Source organism: Oncorhynchus masou, unplaced genomic scaffold (assembly GCF_036934945.1).
Source record: "Oncorhynchus masou masou isolate Uvic2021 unplaced genomic scaffold, UVic_Omas_1.1 unplaced_scaffold_2993, whole genome shotgun sequence".
Taxonomy (NCBI): Eukaryota; Metazoa; Chordata; class Actinopteri; order Salmoniformes; family Salmonidae; genus Oncorhynchus; species Oncorhynchus masou.
The window spans coordinates 7,765-20,000 of NW_027009412.1; the positions used below are offsets into that span (position 1 = coordinate 7,765).

A 12,236-nucleotide genomic window follows, 5' to 3' on the forward strand; every position below is an offset into this window, starting at 1 on the left:
CTCCTACGCCGATTGACTCCTACTCTGATTGACTCCTACACTGATTGACTCCTACGCTGATTGACTCCTACTCTGATTGACTCCTACTCTGAATGACTCCTACTCTGATTGACTCCTACGCTGATTGACTCCTACTCTGATTGACTCCTACGCTGAATGACTCCTACGCTGAATGGCTCCTACGCTGAATGACTCCTACTCTGAATGACTCCTACTCTGAATGACTCCTACGCTGAATGGCTCCTACTCTGAATGACTCCTACTCTGAATGACTCCTACGCTGAATGACTCCTACGCTGAATGACTTTTAGTTGTTGTAACTGCAGGGAGCCTCTGACTTTGTAAAAGGAAGAGCAGCCGTTTGGCTGTAGGACTTAGCTCTTCCTTGAACATTTGTTTTGAAAGGGGAGTGAAACGTTTGGGTTGGAGAAATTGATGAAGAGGACAGGAAATTCTAATGTCAAACTTACTACTGTATTGCACTAAAAGCAGAAGTAGCCTATTTCATTTTTTGAGCCACTATCTCGCCAATGGTGTTTTCTCTCTCAAAACAAGCAGACGTGTGAGGCTGTACTTGAATGCAGAGGTTGGGTGTTTATTTCCGTTGTATGGATGTGAACACAAACTGAAGGGTCTGTTTGCTGACTTTACTGAGGGAAAGACAGAAGCATGCAGGATGACTGGGTTTCAGTTGCTGGTTGGTTGAAATCTGGGACCTTTGGCCAGACTTTCTGGTAACAGCCTATGTGGTTGTGGATTCCGATCTCCCTCAGTCTCTCTTTTCTCTTCTGCTTCTCTCTTTCTGTCTCTCTCTCTTTCTGTCTCTCTTTCTGTCTCTCTCTCACTCAAGCACACACACACACACACACACACACACACACACACACACACACAGACACACACACACACACACACACACACACACACACACACACACACACACACACACACACACACACACACACACACACACACACACACACACACACACACACACACACACACACACACACACACACACACACACACACACACACACGTACACCATGTTCCTTCCTATGTACTTCACGGTATAGTTCTTGAAAGAACAGTGTTTTTGTGAAAGCAGCAACTGAGGGACAGCTAAGAACCGCTGCGACCTACAGTAGTGGTGAGCTGAACCTCAGATAATGGCTTCTGTCATTCCCATTTAAAAGGCCCCATGAGTACCAAATCTGGTGTCAAATGAAAGCTAAGAGTCGTTTTTACCATGTTTTAAAATTGTGAATATTAGGAATAAGTCAAGGTTTTGATTTCTGGTCAAACACATGGGAAAGGGGTCTTAGAAAACGTCTAGCGGACAAAGTCTTAAAAGGTATTTGAAATATATCAAAACACACAACCATGTTGAATTAAAGACCCCTGCCAACTAATATCATCACTTAGATTTCGTTTTGAGAAATAATTTGCCTCGTTTAAGTTTAAGAAACATTGGCCTGTAACTTCAGAAAATTCTGTTGCCAAAAAAACCTTGAAGATATTTTCACATTTCTCCCCGTCGTGAGGGAGGATAACAAAGGTCCACAGAAATAAAAAAAACAACTAGTTTTATCTTGTTTTTACTCTATTTGACTTATGAATGATTTATACACCGAACAAAAATATGAACACAACATGCGTTTATTTCAGTTACAGTTCATATAAGGAAATCAGTCAATTTAAATATATTCATTTGGTCCGACTATATGGATTGTACACGACAGGGAATACAGATATGCATCTGTTTGTCACAGATACCTTCAAAAGGTAGGGAGGGTGTGGAGCAGAAAACCAGTCAGTATCTGGTGTGACCACCATTTGCCTCATTCAGCGCTACACATCGCCTTAGAGTTGATCAGGTTGTTGATTGTGGAATGTTGTCCCACTCCTCTTCAATGGCTGTGCAGAGTTGCTGGATATTGATACACATCTCCTTAGAGTTGATCAGGTTGTTGATTGTGGCCTGTGGAATGTTGTCCCACTCCTCTTCAATGGCTGTGTGAAGTTATTACTGGAACACGCTGTCGTACTAGTCGATCCAGAGCATCCCAAACATTCTCAATGGTGACATGTCTGGTGAGTATGCAGGCCATGGAAGAATGGCGAAATGTTCAGCTTCCAGGAATTGTGCACAGATCTTTGTGACATGGGGCCGTGCATTATCATGCTGAAACATGAGGTGATGGATGAATGGCATGTCGATGGGCTTCAGGATCTCATCACGGCATCTCTGTGCGTTCAAATTGCCATTGATAAAATGCAATATAATTCGTTGTCTGTAGCTTATGCCTGCCCATACTGTAACCCCACCTCTACCTCTGTTCACAACGTTGACATCAGCAAACCGCCGCCCACACGACACCATACACGCTTTCTGCCATCTCCCCGGTACAGTTGAAACTGGGATTCATCTGTGAAGATCACACTTCTCCAGCATGCCAGTGGCCATCAAAGGTGAGCATTTTCCCATTGAAGTTGGTTACGACACCGAACTGCAGTCAGGTCAAGACACAGATGGGGACGACGAGCACACCGATGAGCTTCCCTGAGACAGTTTGTGCAGAAATGAATTGGTTGCATCAACTGTTCATGTGGCTGGTCTCAGACGATCCCGCAGGTGAAGAAGCCGGATGTCGAGGTCCTGGGTTGGCGTGGTTACACGTGGTCTGCGGTTGTGAGGCGGCTTATTGTAGAACATTGGAAGCGGCTTATGGTAGAGAAATTAACATTCAGTTCTCTGGATACAGCTCTGATGGACATGCCTGCAGTCACCATGCCAATTGAACACTCCCTTCAAATTTGAGACACCTGTGGCATTGTGTTGTGTGACTTAACTGCACATTTTAGAGTGGCATTTTATTGTCCCCAGCACAAGGTGCACCTGTGTAATGATCATGCTGTTTAATCAGCTTCTTGATATGCCACATCTGTCAGGTTGATTGATAATCTTGGCAAAGGAGAAATGCTCACTAATAGGGATGTAAACAAATTTGCGCACAACATTTGAGAGAAATAAGCTTTTTGTGCGTATGGAAAATTGCTGGGATCTTTTATTTCAGTTCATGAAACATGGGACCAACACTTTACATGTTGCGTTTCTATTTATGTTCAGTGTAGTTATAGTGTTTTTACTGATATCTATTTGGTTTATGAATTATTAACTAATGAAAACTCGAAATTCTGTTAGCAAATTGGTAATGGAATCTCAGAAAAATCTGTAACCCCTCCCTATCTTCTCTCTCTGCCTCTTCTCTCTCTGCTTCTCTCTTTCTCTCTCTCTCTCTCTCTGCCTCTCTCTTCTCTCTCTGCTCTCTCGTCTCTCTCTCTCTGCCTCTCTCTGCCTTTCTCTGTCTCTCACTGCCTCTCTCTTCTCTCTCTGCCTCTCTCTTCTCTCTCTGCCTCTCTCTTCTCTCTCTGCCTCTCTCTTCTCTCTCTGCCTCTCTCTTCTCTCTGCCTCTCTCTTCTCTCTCGCTCTCCAGTTTTTGTCACCTCTCTCTTTCTCTCTCTCTCTCTCTCTCCAGTTTTTGTCACCTTTCTCTTTCTCTCTCTCTCCAGTTATTGTCACCTCTTTCCTTCTCTCTCTCTCTCTCCAGTTATTGTCACCTCTCTCTCTATCTCTCTCCAGTTATTGTCACCTCTCTCTCTATCTCTCCAGTTATTGTCACCTCTCTCTATATATCTCTCTCTCTCCAGTTATTGTCACCTCTCTCTCTCTCTCCAGTTATTGTCACCTCTCTCTATCTCTCTCCAGTTATTGTCACCTCTCTCTATATATCTCTCTCTCTCCAGTTATTGTCACCCTCTCTTTCTCTCTCTCTCTCCAGTTATTGTCACCTCTCTTTCTCTCTCCAGTTATTGTCACCTCTCTCTCTTTCTCGCTCCAGTTATTGTCATCTCTCTCTCTCCAGTTATTATCACTCTCTCTCTCTCTCCAGTTATTGTCATCTCTCTCTATTTCTCTCTCTCTCTAGTTATTATCACCTCTCTCTCTCTCCAGTTATTGTCACCTCTCTCTCTCTCTCCAGTTATTATCACCTCTCTCTCTCTCTCCAGTTATTGTCACCTCTCTCTTTCTCTCTCTCTCCAGTTATTATCACCTCTCTCTCTATCTATCTCCAGTTATTATCACCTCTCTCTCTATCTCTCTCTCCAGTTATTGTCACCTCTCTATCTCTCTCCAGTTATTGTCACCTCTCTCTTTCTCTCTCTCTCTCCAGTTATTGTCACCTCTCTCTTTCTCTCTCCAGTTATTGTCACCTCTCTCTCTCTTTCTCTCTCCAGTTATTGTAATCTCTCTCTCTCCAGTTATTATCACCTCTCTTTCTTTCTCTCTCTCCAGTTCTTGTCACCTCTCTCTCTTTCTCTCCCTCCAGTTATGGTCATCTCTCTCTGTCCAGTTATTGTCATCTCTCTCTCTTTCTCTCTCTCCAGTTATTATCACCTCTCTCTCTCTCTCTCTCTCTCTCCAGTTATTGTCACCTCTCTTTCTCTCTCTCCAGTTATTTTCACCTCTCTCTCTCTCTCCAGTTATTGTCACTCTCTCTCTCTCCAGTTATTATCACCTCTATCTATCTCCAGTTATTATCACCTCTCTCTCTCTCTCTCTCTCTCTCCAGTTATTGTCATCTCTCTCTCTCTCCAGTTATTGTCACCTCTCTCTTTCTCTCTCTCTCTCTCGTTATTGTCACCTCTCTCTCTATCTCTCTCCAGTTATGGTCATCTCTCTCTCTTTCTCTCTCTCCAGTTCTTGTCACCTCTCTCTCTTTCTCTCCCTCCAGTTATGGTCATCTCTCTCTGTCCAGTTATTGTCATCTCTCTCTCTTTCTCTCTCTCCAGTTATTATCACCTCTCTCTCTCTCTCCAGTTATTGTCATCTCTCTCTCTTTCTCTCTCTCCAGTTATTATCACCTCTCTCTCTCTCCAGTTATTGTCACCTCTCTTTCTCTCTCTCCAGTTATTGTCACCTCTCTTTCTCTCTCTCCCGTTATTGTCACCTCTCTCTCTCTCCAGTTATTGTCACCTCTCTTTTTCTCACTCTCTCTCTCCAGTTATTGTCACCTCTCTCTCTTTCTCTCTCTCCAGTTATTGTCACCTCTCTCTTTCTCGCTCTCTCTCCAGTTATTGTCACCTCTCTTTCTCTCTCTCTCCAGTTATTGTCACCTCTCTCTTTCTCTCTCTCTCTCTCTCCAGTTATTGTCACCTCTCTCTTTCTCTCTCTCCAGTTATTGTCACCTCTCTCTCTCTCTCTCCAGTTATTGTCACCTCTCTCTCTCCAGTTATTGTCACCTCTCTCTTTCTCTCTCTCTCTCTCCAGTTATTGTCACCTCTGTCTTTCTCTCTCTCTCTCCAGTTATTGTCACCTCTCTCTTTCTCTCTCTCTCTCTCCAGTTATTATCACCTCTCTCTCTATCTATCTCTCTTCAGTTATTGTCACCTCTCCCTTTCTCTCTCTCTCTCTCCAGTTATTGTCACCTCTCTCTCTATCTCTCTCCAGTTATTATCACCTCTCTCTCTCTACCTTTCTCTCTCCAGTTATTGTCACCTCTCTTTTTCTCTCTCTCTCTCTCCAGTTATTGTCACCTCTCTCTCTATCTCTCTCCAGTTATTATCACCTCTCTCTCTCTACCTTTCTCTCTCCAGTTATTGTCACCTCTCTCTCTTTCTCTCTCTCCAGTTATTGTCACCTCTCTCTTTCTCGCTCTCTCTCCAGTTATTGTCACCTCTCTTTCTCTCTCTCTCCAGTTATTGTCACCTCTCTCTTTCTCTCTCTCTCTCCAGTTATTGTCACCTCTATCTCTCTCCAGTTATTGTCATCTCTCTCTCTATCCAGTTCTTGTCACCTCCCTCTCTTTCTCTCCCTCCAGTTATGGTCATCTCTCTCTCTCTCCAGTTATTGTCACCTCTCTCTATCTCTCTCCAGTTATTGTCATCTCTCTCTCTATCCAGTTCTTGTCACCTCCCTCTCTTTCTCTCCCTCCAGTTATGGTCATCTCTCTCTCTCTCCAGTTATTGTCATCTCTCTCTTTCTCTCTCTCCAGTTATTGTCACCTCTCTCTTTCTCTCTCTCCAGTTATTGTCACCTCTCTCTTTCTCTCTCTCCAGTTATTGTCACCTCTCTCTCTCTCCAGTTATTGTCACCTCTCTCTCTCTCTCTCTCCAGTTATTGTCACCTCTCTCTCTCTCTCTCTCTCTCTCTCTCCAGTTATTGTCACCTCTCTCTCTCTCCAGTTATTGTCACCTCTCTCTCTCTCTCTCTCTCTCTCTAGTTATTGTCACTTCTCTCTCTCTCTCTCCAGTTATTGTCAGCTCTCTCTCTATCTCTCTCCAGTTATTGTCTCCTCTCTCTCTCTCTCTCCAGTCATTGTCTCCTCTCTCTCTCTCCAGTTATTGTCACCTCTCTCTCTCTCTCTCTCCAGTTATTGTCACCTCTGTCTCTCTCTCCAGTTATTGTCACCTCTCTCTTTCTCTCTCTCCAGTTATTGTCACCTCTCTCTTTCTCTCTCTCCAGTTATTGTCACCTCTCTCTTTCTCTTTCTCCGGTTATTGTCACCTCTCTCTTTCTCTTTCTCCAGTTATTGTCACCTCTCTCTCTCTCTCCAGTTATTGTCACCTCTCTCTTTCTCTTTCTCCAGTTATTTTCACCTCTCTCTTTCTCTCTCTCCAGTTGTCACCTCTCTCTCTCTCTCCAGTTATTGTCACCTCTCTCTCTCTCTCCAGTTATTGTCACCTCTCTCTTTCTCTTTCTCCAGTTATTGTCAGCTCTCTCTCTCTCCAGTTATTGTCACCTCTCTCTTTCTCTTTCTCCAGTTATTTTCACCTCTCTTCTTTCTCTTTCTCCAGTTATTGTCACCTCTCTTTCTCTTTCTCCAGTTATTTTCACCTCTCTCTTTCTCTTTCTCTCTCTCTCTCTCTCTCTCTCTCTCTCTCTCCCCCTCCCCGTCCTCTTCTCCCTGACTCTTGTGTTGGTTGGCAGTGAGGTCATTGTAGTAGGCTGAAGCTCTGTAGGAACCTGCACAGATGTAAGTGCTCTGATCCAATCTCCTTGACAAGGTCACAGTCGCTGGGCAGCTTTCACTATCCCTCCGGCTTGGGTGGGACTTCCACCTCACCTGTCCAGGCCAGCATGGCCTGACCGCCCCTGCAACTAGCTGGCCACAGCGGTGAGCTAAGCGTTATTAGTTATGGTTATCTGCCCCCTTGGCGCCCTACCCTGACCTCTGACCTTCTGTCCATCCATCAACCTAGACCCTGCCCTCTGCCCAGAGGGGTCCTTTGTGTTGGGTCTGTTGACTCCTGCCTGGTTTACCAAGGCCCACCAGCCTCCCAGTCATGCTGTGGCTCCAGTAGACAGGAAGTGAAGCTCACTCCAGTCACCAGGCTAGAGTGGTGTGTTGTACTGTCATGTTTGGTTTGTTAAATCTGATACACCACTACTGACGTGTTTAAATGTCTGTTTAATGTATTTTTATTTTACTCCGTTTACTACTTGAGTCGTCTCACTCCGTCTTCTGGTGGCTGGGATCAGTGTTGCCTCGTCACCCAGGAGTTCAGGGTTGAACTTTGCCCGGGTATCGCTCTCGTTCTCTCTGAGACCCATTGTCTCTCTTTTCAGCCACGGACTTGGGCTTTCCTCACATTATCCATGAGGATATATGCTCACTAAACATACGCTACACTCATCCAAGCTAGCAATTTAATCTTCAGAGTAATTGTCATGTAGACCTGGACAATGAGAAGACTGCTTAGAAGGGGACAGGGATATGAGTGATACATCTGTCTCTCTCTCTCTCTCTCTCTCTCTCTCCCTCTCTCTGTCTCTTTCTCTCTCTCTCTCTCTCTCTCTCTCTCTGTCACACACACACACACACTTTAATATTCCCTGTCATCCATCCTCATTGACCAGTCTCTGTTCCCCCCTGTGGGGAGACAACTGGACGTGAGTCACTGAGCCCCAGTAATGAGTCACTGAGCCCCAGTAATGAGTCACTGAGCCCCAGTAATGAGTCACTGAGCCCCAGTAATGAGTCACTGAGCCCCAGTAATGAGTTACTGAGCCCCAGTAATGAGTCACTGAGCTCCCGTAATGAGTCACCGAGCCCCAGTAATGAGTCACCGAGCCCCAGTAATGAGTCACTGAGCCCCAGTAATGAGTCACCGAGCCCCAGTAATGAGTCACCGAGCCCCAGTAATGAGTCACCGAGCCCCAGTAATGAGTCACTGAGCCCCAGTAATGAGTCACTGAGCCCCAGTAATGAGTCACCGAGCCCCAGTAATGAGTCACTGAGCTCCTGTAATGAGTCACTGATCCCCAGTAATGAGTCACCGAGCCCCAGTAATGAGTCACCGAGCCCCAGTAATGAGTCACTGAGCCCCAGTAATGAGTCACTGAGCCCCAGTAATGAGTCACCGAGCCCCAGTAATGAGTCACTGAGCTCCTGTAATGAGTCACTGATCCCCAGTAATGAGTCACCGAGCCCCAGTAATGAGTCACCGAGCCCCAGTAATGAGTCACTGAGCCCCAGTAATGAGTCACTGAGCGCCAGTAATGAGTCACTGAGCCCCAGTAATGAGTCACTGAGCCCCAGTAATGAGTCACTGAGCCCCAGTAATGAGTCACTGAGTCCCAGTAATGAGTCACTGAGCCTCAGTAATGAGTCACTGAGCCCCAGTAATGAGTCACTGAGCTCCCGTAATGAGTCACCGAGCCCCAGTAATGAGTCACCGAGCCCCAGTAATGAGTCACCGAGCCCCAGTAATGAGTCACCGAGCCCCATTAATGAGTCACCGAGCCCCAGTAATGAGTCACCGAGCCCCAGTAATGAATCACCGAGCCCCAGTAATGAGTCACCGAGCCCCAGTAATGAGTCACTGAGCCCCAGTAATGAGTCACTGAGCCCCAGTAATGAGTCACCGAGCCCCAGTAATGAGTCACCGAGCCCCAGTAATGAGTCACTGAGCCCCAGTAATGAGTCACTGAGCCCCAGTAATGAGTCACTGAGCCCCAGTAATGAGTCACTGAGCCCCAGTAATGAGTCACCGAGCCCCAGTAATGAGTCACCGAGCCCCAGTAATGAGTCACCGAGCCCCAGTAATGAGTCACCGAGCCCCAGTAATGAGTCACCGAGCCCCAGTAATGAGTCACCGAGCGCCAGTAATGAGTCACCGAGCGCCAGTAATGAGTCACCGAGCGCCAGTAATGAGTCACTGAGCCCCAGTAATGAGTCACTGAGCCCCAGTAATGAGTCACTGAGCGCCAGTAATGAGTCACTGAGCCCCAGTAATGAGTCACTGAGTCCCAGTAATGAGTCACCGAGCCCCAGTAATGAGTCACCGAGCCCCAGTAATGAGTCACCGAGCCCCAGTAATGAGTCACCGAGCCCCAGTAATGAGTCACTGAGCCCCAGTAATGAGTCACTGAGCCCCAGTAATGAGTCACCGAGCCCCAGTAATGAGTCACCGAGCCCCAGTAATGAGTCACTGAGCCCCAGTAATGAGTCACTGAGCCCCAGTAATGAGTCACCGAGCCCCAGTAATGAGTCACTGAGCCCCAGTACTGAGTCACTGAGCCCCAGTAATGAGTCACTGAGCCCCAGTAATGAGTCACCGAGCCCCAGTAATGAGTCACCGAGCCCCAGTAATGAGTCACTGAGCCCCAGTAATGAGTCACCGAGCCCCAGTAATGAGTCACCGAGCCCCAGTAATGAGTCACCGAGCCCCAGTAATGAGTCACCGAGCCCCAGTAATGAGTCACCGAGCCCCAGTAATGAGTCACCGAGCCCCAGTAATGAGTCACCGAGCCCCAGTAATGAGTCACCGAGCCCCAGTAATGAGTCACCGAGCCCCAGTAATGAGTCACTGAGCCCCAGTAATGAGTCACTGAGCCCCAGTAATGAGTCACTGAGCCCCAGTAATGAGTCACTGAGCCCCAGTAATGAGTCACTGAGCTTGGTAGACTGAGGCTCATGACATAGCATGAGGAGGCTGTCAGAATGGGGCTCTGGTCTTCAGCAGGCTGTCAGAATGGGGCTCTGGTCTTCAGCAGGCTGTCAGAATGGGGCTCTGGTCTTCAGCAGGCTGCCAGAATGGGGCTCTGGTCTTCAGCAGGCTGTCAGAATGGGGCTCTGGTCTTCAGCAGGCTGTCAGAATGGGGCTCTGGTCTTCAGCATGCTGTCAGAATGGGACTCTGGTCTTCAGCAGGCTGCCAGAATGGGGCTCTGGTCTTCAGCAGGCTGTCAGAATGGGGCTCTGGTCTTCAGCAGGCTGCCAGAATGGGACTCTGGTCTTCAGCATGCTGTCAGAATGGGACTCTGGTCTTCAGCAGGCTGTCAGAATGGGGCTCTGGTCTTCAGCAGGCTGTCAGAATGGGGCTCTGGTCTTCAGCAGGCTGTCAGAATGGGGCTCTGGTCTTCAGCATGCTGTCAGAATGGGACTCTGGTCTTCAGCAGGCTGCCAGAATGGGGCTCTGGTCTTCAGCAGGCTGCCAGAATGGGACTCTGGTCTTCAGCATGCTGTCAGAATGGGACTCTGGTCTTCAGCAGGCTGTCAGAATGGGGCTCTGGTCTTCAGCATGCTGTCAGAATGGGGCTCTGGTCTTCAGCATGCTGTCAGAATGGGACTCTGGTCTTCAGCAGGCTGTCAGAATGGGACTCTGGTCTTCAGCAGGCTGTCAGAATGGGACTCTGGTCTTCAGCAGGCTGTCAGAATGGGGCTCTGGTCTTCAGCATGCTGTCAGAATGGGACTCTGGTCTTCAGCAGGCTGTCAGAATGGGGCTCTGGTCTTCAGCAGGCTGTCAGAATGGGGCTCTGGTCTTCAGCAGGCTGTCAGAATGGGACTCTGGTCTTCAGCATGCTGTCAGAATGGGGCTCTGGTCTTCAGCAGGCTGTCAGAATGGGGCTCTGGTCTTCAGCAGGCTGTCAGAATGGGGCTGTTTTTCCTCGTTCTCTAGTCCTCTCTCTTGGGAGGCTGCAGCATACAACAGGCCCCTAAGCAAGCAGACGGACAGTGTTGTTGTGATGCTGGTCTTGTTTATATCTCCTCTTCACCCTCGTTTTCTCTCTCTCTACATCTCTCGCCCTTTATCTCCATATCTTTTCCTTGATCTCTCTTTCATACTGACTGTCTCTATTCATCTCCCTCTCCCTTTATCTCTCTCTCTTGCTGTCTCTATTAATCTCCCTCCCCTGATCTCTCTCTCTCTTGCTGTCTCTAATCATCTCCCTCTCCCTTTATCTCTCTCTCTTGCTGTCTCTATTCATCTCCCTCTCGCTTGATCTCCCTCTCTTGCTGTCTCTATTAATCTCTCTTTCCCTCTTGCTGTCTCGATTCATCTCCCTCTCCCTCTTGCTGTCTCTATTCAACTCTCTCTCCCTATTCATCTCTCTCTCTCTCTCCCTCTCTCTCTCTCTCTCTCTCTCTCTTGCTGTCTCTATTCATCTCTCTCTCTTGCTGTCTCTATTCATCTCCCTCTCCCTTGATCTCTCTCTCTCTTGCTGTCTCTAATCATCTCCCTCTACATTGATCTCTCACTCTCTTGCTGTCTCTATTCATCTCCCTCTCCCTTGATCTCCCTCTATCTCTCTTGCTGTCTCTATTCATCTCCCTCTCCCTTGATCTCCCTCTCTCTCTCTTGCTGTCTCTATTCATCTCCCTCTCCCTTGATCTCTCTCTCTCTTGCTGTCTCTAATCATCTCCCTCTACCTTGATCTCTCACTCTCTTGCTGTCTCTATTCATCTCCCTCTCCCTTGATCTCTCACTCTCTTGCTGTCTCTAATCATCTCCCTCTCCCTTGATCTCTCTCTCTCTTGCTGTCTCTAGTCATCTCCCTCTCTCTTGACCTCTCTCTCTCTCTCTCTCTCTCCACTGTCTCTATTCATCTCCCTCTCCCTTTATCTCTCTCTCTTGCTGTCTCTATTCATCTCTCTCTCCCTTGATCTCTCTCTCTCTTGCTGTCTCTATTCATCTCTCTCTCCCTTGATCTCTCTCTCTCTTGCTGTCTCTATTCATCTCCCTCTCCCTTGATCTCCCTCTCTCTCTCTTGCTGTCTCTATTCACCCCCCCCCTCTTGACCTCTCTCGCTCTCTCTCTCTCTCTCCACTGTCTCTATTCATCTCCCTCTCCCTTTATCTCTCTCTCTCTTGCTGTCTCTAATCATCTCCCTCTAACTTGATCTCTCACTCTCTTGCTGTCTCTATTCATCTCCCTCTCCCTTTATCTCCC

The 12,236-nt window shown here is 47.5% G+C and overlaps 1 protein-coding gene across 1 annotated transcript in view; it reads left to right on the top strand.

The window, feature by feature from the left end:
• Positions 1-10,007: 10,007 nt before the first annotated feature.
• Positions 10,008-12,236, top strand: part of LOC135534094 (uncharacterized) — a gene marked incomplete at its 3' end in the record, with an annotated part of 14,151 nt that continues 11,922 nt past the window's right edge. Inside the window, exon 1 of the mRNA XM_064961234.1 lies at positions 10,008-10,931. Within this exon, the coding sequence (XP_064817306.1) occupies positions 10,008-10,931 (924 nt within the window). The remainder of the gene's footprint in view (positions 10,932-12,236) is intronic.